Here is a 6,000-nt window from a genome sequence, read left to right as displayed (position 1 = left end):
CTAGTATTTACTAATTGAACGTAAATAGGGTTCGGGTAAATAGGAAAAACAATGTATTTGATTTAGTCTAAACTTTGTATAACGTTTATTTTAAATATAGCAACCACCCGCCTCACTGGGTTGTCTGGCATCTGAGCAAAAGTTACGAGTGCCCACTGGTGAATGTGTTATCTAAGTACTCATAACTACTTTGTGGATGTCAAGAAATATAAATATAGGTTCGTAATTGTGGTAAATGCTGTCAAACAGAATATTAAATAATAACATCTTGGTCTTTCATAACATCAAAAAATGTATTCAAAATTAATATTTTACATCAAATCCCAATAATATTTGGATTTAATCACATTCAAATGTCCATTGCTTATATCTAACCCATATAAAGCTTTTATAAAGCCGTTTATTTCTTAATTTATGTATTTTTAAGCCTGTATAGAAAATACACTTATTACGTATACTCAAAAGCAATTGTTCCATTAATCTCATCAGTATTAATAAACCTTTGTGACAAATTTCATTTCTACAAGTAGCACCAACAGTATTAAGTACGTTATAAGTACAATAAGTAGTTTTTCTGGAGGGAAGCCTTGGTCCGTAAGGGATGTAAGTTTTTTGTCGTGTTGATAATATTAACCTTATAGCGATTATTAATGATTATAATTATAAACTCAAACAGATGTGATATACAAAAGAAAGTGACCTAGCCCGCAGTGGCCCTGGCAGGAGCAGGACTCAAACCAACATCTAACAGCTATTGGGATTTGGCCTCCGCCACTAGGAGGGCTTGTTCACTTTTTTTTAGCATACCATCTGTTTCAGTTTGTAATTTATATACAGTATCGTGACTACTTAAAATAACAAATCAAAATCCCCTTCACCCTTATTTGTCCTTAGGTTTATAGCGTTGTCACTTTTATAAAAATATGATATAGCAAAGTTAAGGTAGACCCTAGAGACCTCCAATGAAATAGTTTCACACTGAGAACTAGCTCTACAAGTGGCGCCATCTATACAACAATAATGAGGCACGCGACTATGAATGCAGTTTAAGTATACATTATTTGTAGGGATGCACAGACTAGTCGGGAAAGCCGACTATCCGGCCACATTTGTAGTCGGCGATCCCGTTTACTTATGCCAGCGTTTTTAGCAGTAGCAGAAGTACTCACTGCATAAAGGTAACAATACCTTTTGTTGAACAGATAACATCCGTTATAACCGCTTGCTCATACCTCGAATACCAGTCGGAAAACACAGCTACAGCTTTACCACGCTTCAAGTTTTCAGCAGCAAAATCCTGCTCTAAATGCAATTCAAATATTCTAATTGCAATATTCTTTCAAGTTGTTTAACACCTTCATATATTGGTTGTGATTTTTAATTTCACAAACATAAAAAACTCTTTAACGAATCTCAAGATTGTACTCTAACACTTAATGTATATCCTAGTATCCTACTATAACTTTTTTGTATTATAGTACAGTTTTGGGTGGTCTATGGTGGGCATTCGGCTTATAACATTGTTCCCGTAACCGAAACATGTGTATTCCGTTTACGCCAGCATAGTTGAAATGTCTTCAGGGCATGTATTGATCAATTGAACTATGTATTTGTCTCCGGTTTTTTCTTGGACTATCATTTTTAGCTCTTTCGTCACTCACATAGTAGACCATAGCTTCAATCGCTTCTTCATCAAAAGAATCATTGTTCTTTAGTTGACAATGTAAGACAAGAGATGGCACTGGGCGTTCATTTAGAGGCTTCCTCAAATTTTTTATAGCAACATCTTGCTCGGTGAACCCGTAATCTGGAGTAAATAAGTCATATAAAGTTGTTCCATTCTCATTTGTTATGTTTCTGATTTGTCCTCTAACATAATGTTTATTTCTTTTCGATTTCAACACAATATCAGTGCTACCTAGTTGAAGCTTCGTTGGGTCAGCAGGTCCTTGAATTGTTTTAAAATAGGCAAGTAATCTCTGAAAGTTGTTGGACGGACATAGAAATCGCCAGGATTGGTTATATGCATTACGTTCACCCAATGTTGTGAGCCGATGGAATATTGTGTAGTACTTAGTTTCTGCATCAAGTCTGCCAGAGACAGAGACGTAGCCATTTTTATCGGTTACAGTGCTATCCACTCTTTTACGACGGTACGAGCGGAAAAAATAATTTCATAAAATGTATAGTATAACGTGTCGCCGTTGTCTGTAGTAGTAGTAGGTAGGGTTTAAGTGGTAATTTTGTGGGCGTCGTCTGCGTCGACGTAGCGTATGTGCTCCTTGTGCGCGGCGCTCGCGGTCTCGCGCAGGCTCTGCTCGGAGCCGGGGCCCAGCTGCTTCACCATGCCCGAGAAGTGTCCCTCCGGGTTCTGCAGCAGCTCGTGAGGGTGACCCATCTCCACGATTTGTCCCGCCTCCATTACCTAACAATTAAAAAGTCTCATTAAAAATAGCGGAACTGCTAAAGCGCGCGATCTCTCACAGCTACGGAACTCTTGCACAGTTACGGAATTTAAATCTTTTGACACTTTTGAACCTTAATGCCATTACATAACCTATAAAGCTCGGGTTTGCCATGAACATAACGTGACAGATAGTGGCGTGGCGTGTTGCTGTGTCGAAGGCCAATAATTCCTTGTTGGTCATTGTATCAGCCGTCAGTTGTAAACCAAGGATCAAACATTTGTTGGAGTGGAGAAGGGTTATACTCACAATGACTCGGTCAGAGTCCGCTACGGTATGCAGCCGGTGCGCGACGGTCAGCACCGTACAGTCAGCGAAGTACTTGCGGATGGACTTCTGTATCAACGCGTCAGTGCTGTGAAAAGAACAATTATAAATGGCATGATGAAAGTAACAAAGAATCATGGAAATAATGGTCTCAAAGAAACATACATGATGTTAATATGATTCTAAAAAATGGCAAAATTCCAGTATAAATATTAAGATTATTAATATTTTCAACCAAATAAAAATGCAAAATTCTTCAATTGGCCATTTTGATTTTGACTGAAACACCAATCAGAAGCGAACCAAAACGTGATGTCATATGTCATCGTTCCGTGACATGTTTCTTTGAGAAAAAAATTGCAATTATATATGTTAAAACTTATGAGTATAGCTGAAATATTGTGTTATTCGGAACCAGTACAATTGGACCGACAATATTAAAAGGGATTTCATAATTTGTCATCATGCCAATTGGCTTCAGTGTTCACTAGTATCTGAAAGGGACTTTAATGTTAAGATGTTACAGTTCAATGTTGAGTAGGTTAGCCGTCGATCTTACTTGGGGTCGACGTTGGCGGTGGCCTCGTCGAGCACGAGTAGACGGTTGCGCGCGAGAGCGGCGCGCGCCAGGCACAGCAGCTGTCTCTGCCCCGCGCTGAAGTTGGAGCCACCCGACGCCACCTCCGCCGATAGTGACGTCACGCTCTGCTTCAGCTCCACCTAGAGATGGCAAGGGGTATTTACTCAAAGCAACCGATAAATACCCGTATTTACTCATTTAGGTGGGTACAACGATTGTTAATAAAATATTTAAAAAAGTGAGATTTAAGAACTAAATTGTTTTTTATTGAAGTGTTAACGTGTATTAAAAATATTTATACACCTAATGGAAAGCACATAGGACGCTTAATTAACAAAAAAGGGATTATTATCAGTGACAGGCAATTTGTGATAATGCATAGAATAGTCAGCAATTTAGTTTAAATAAGAAGTGTATTTACTTTAAAAATATGTGACTTAAGTTCTATTGAAGTTCTAGATGTCGCGCGAAAGTGCGTGTTTACGCGGCACTTACGATCTTTTATTAAGCGCTTTCAATAAAGAAAACTCAAAAATGGCTCAACCGATCATGTTCAGAGTATTTGTTTTAGTATGTACGCCATTCTACGGCTAATCTCACGATATTTTTTTTTACTTTTCGGAATTTATACAGGGATAAACATTATTTCGGCATTTAGAAACGGTTTTTTTTCCAAAAGTATTCAATTTATCCAAAAAGGTTTTTGGCAACATTCAAGTTATTTTTAAACACTCATTCAATGACATGCATCACGTTGGTGGTATCAGATTTTTTTTTGTGACAATTAGTTACATGTATGGAGAGCCCCTCTTAAAAATACAGTTCTTACAATTTTGAGTACTTAATCCAGTAGCAGCTTATATAATATACACCTATATTTCAAATTTATATGCCCCCTTCTGCACTCTAAATAGTTTATACCCACCAATTTGGGTATAAACGAGTAAATACGGGTATACATTAAGTAAATACTGAGTATTTTCTCACTACCCATCTCTAGCTCCACCGAAGCGATATTCGATAATCAGGGCAAGTCTACTCGTTCTTAATATTCTATTGTTGTTATTGAACACCACCGCAATCAGTTGCATTTGTGATATATGTACATGTATAGTACCATTAGTACCGCAGGTACATACATAAACACGTATCACAGCTGATCGCTCGGTGAGTGAACTCGCGGGTAGGTTAAGATTTTTTTAAATATAAATCAATGTCATAATTTGGTGGTAGTTGTAACTTGTCTTCGAATATATCTTTGAATAGGAACGGACGTGCATTTGCATTTTAATTAGGTATCCCAGTATTCCTGGCTCCTATATATCTCAGCATTTAGGGGCTTCCCTATCGTCTGTTCCCGCTTTGGTAACTTGGGGCGGGGGCAGTTGGGAATGAAACTATTACGTAAACGAAACTAAAACGTATACGTTGTGCCTTTGGTTTTAGATGTCAAATGGCAGTCGTTTTTAGCGTTCCGTAGTCAACTAGGAACCCTTATAGTTTCGCCATGTCCGTCTGCCTATCTGTCTGTCTGTCCGAGGCTTTGCTCCGTGATCGTTAATGCTAGAATGATGCAATTTGGCATGATTATATAAATCAACCAATCTGACAGTCGTACAATAAAAACTTAAAAAAAATTACACTCCCTCTTTACGTGTAGGGGAGGTTACCTACACGTAAACTGGGGGTGTAATTTTTTTTTTCGCTTCAACCCTACAGTGTGGGGTGTTGTTGGATAGGTCTTTCAAAACGAATTGGGGTCTTCAAAAAACATTTTAAAAAGTGAAAATTACGAAAAAAATCGTAGAAATAGAGCTTTAGAAAGAAATTATCCCGCCCGCCATTATTAATTATTAGGCCCGCAGTATCGTGTTTCGTGGTACAAGGTTCGTACTAAGAAAAATGGCAGGAACAAACAGTGAAAAAGTATGCTCCGGCTGCTACCTTCAAATCAATGATGGCCTAGCTATAACCTGTAAACAAGAAAACTGCTGTAAATCATTTCATGCAGAGGTGTGTGGTAACGCTTTAAGCCTCACCACAGAACAAAAAAAGGCCTGGGCTTGCCCTGACTGTCAGGCGGCCTCCAAAAAGGGCGGCGACAACTCTATGACACCCGTGCGCACATTTATGCCATGTGATATCACCGTAAGAAAAAAGAAAGAGCCTACCAGAGTATCGGAAATAAGCGAACTGACATCAGAAATCAGGCAGTTACGCGACGACGTATCTGAAATTAATAACAAACTGACGGAAGCATTATCTTCAATAAACAGCTGCACCGCACGCCTGGATAGTGTTGTTACCCGAATCCAACAGTCGGAGGACAGACTAAAAGCATTGGAAGATAAACAAAACGAGAACTTAGTACTGAAAGAAACCGTCTCCCAACTGCAGGACCAGCTAAATAGACAAGCGCAAGCTTCATTAAGGAACGAGCTGGAAATTGTCGGTTTTCCAGAGAACCAGAACGAAAACCTTCATCACATTGTTCTTGCCACAGCCGTGAAAATAGGCCTAAAACTTAACGACAACGACTTGGACGGCGTATGGAGAGCGGGCCCCCGAGCGCCAGCATCCAGCAGCAGCGGCAGAAATAATTTACCTCGTGTGATCGCAATTCGTTTTACTCGCCGGAATATACGAGACAATTATCTAAAAGCAGCTAGAACTAGGCGGAATCTTACT

General features: G+C 39.0%; 1 protein-coding gene across 1 annotated transcript in view; it reads right to left on the bottom strand.

Annotated features, from left to right (window-relative positions):
- Nucleotides 1-274: 274 nt before the first annotated feature.
- LOC134754815 (ATP-binding cassette subfamily C member 4-like) overlaps nt 275-6,000 on the bottom strand; it is a 67,881-nt gene continuing 62,155 nt past the window's right edge. Inside the window, exons 23-25 of the mRNA XM_063691202.1 lie at nt 3,292-3,452; nt 2,715-2,820; nt 275-2,425 (exon numbers count right to left, since the gene is read on the bottom strand). Coding sequence (XP_063547272.1) covers nt 2,231-2,425; nt 2,715-2,820; nt 3,292-3,452 — 462 coding nt within the window. The 3' untranslated portion in view covers nt 275-2,230. The remainder of the gene's footprint in view (nt 2,426-2,714; nt 2,821-3,291; nt 3,453-6,000) is intronic.

This window comes from Cydia strobilella, chromosome Z (genome assembly GCF_947568885.1).
Source record: "Cydia strobilella chromosome Z, ilCydStro3.1, whole genome shotgun sequence".
In the NCBI taxonomy this organism is placed as follows: domain Eukaryota; kingdom Metazoa; phylum Arthropoda; class Insecta; order Lepidoptera; family Tortricidae; genus Cydia; species Cydia strobilella.
Note: the sequence above shows the minus strand (reverse complement) of the source record. Positions and strands in the feature narration are given on the sequence as shown.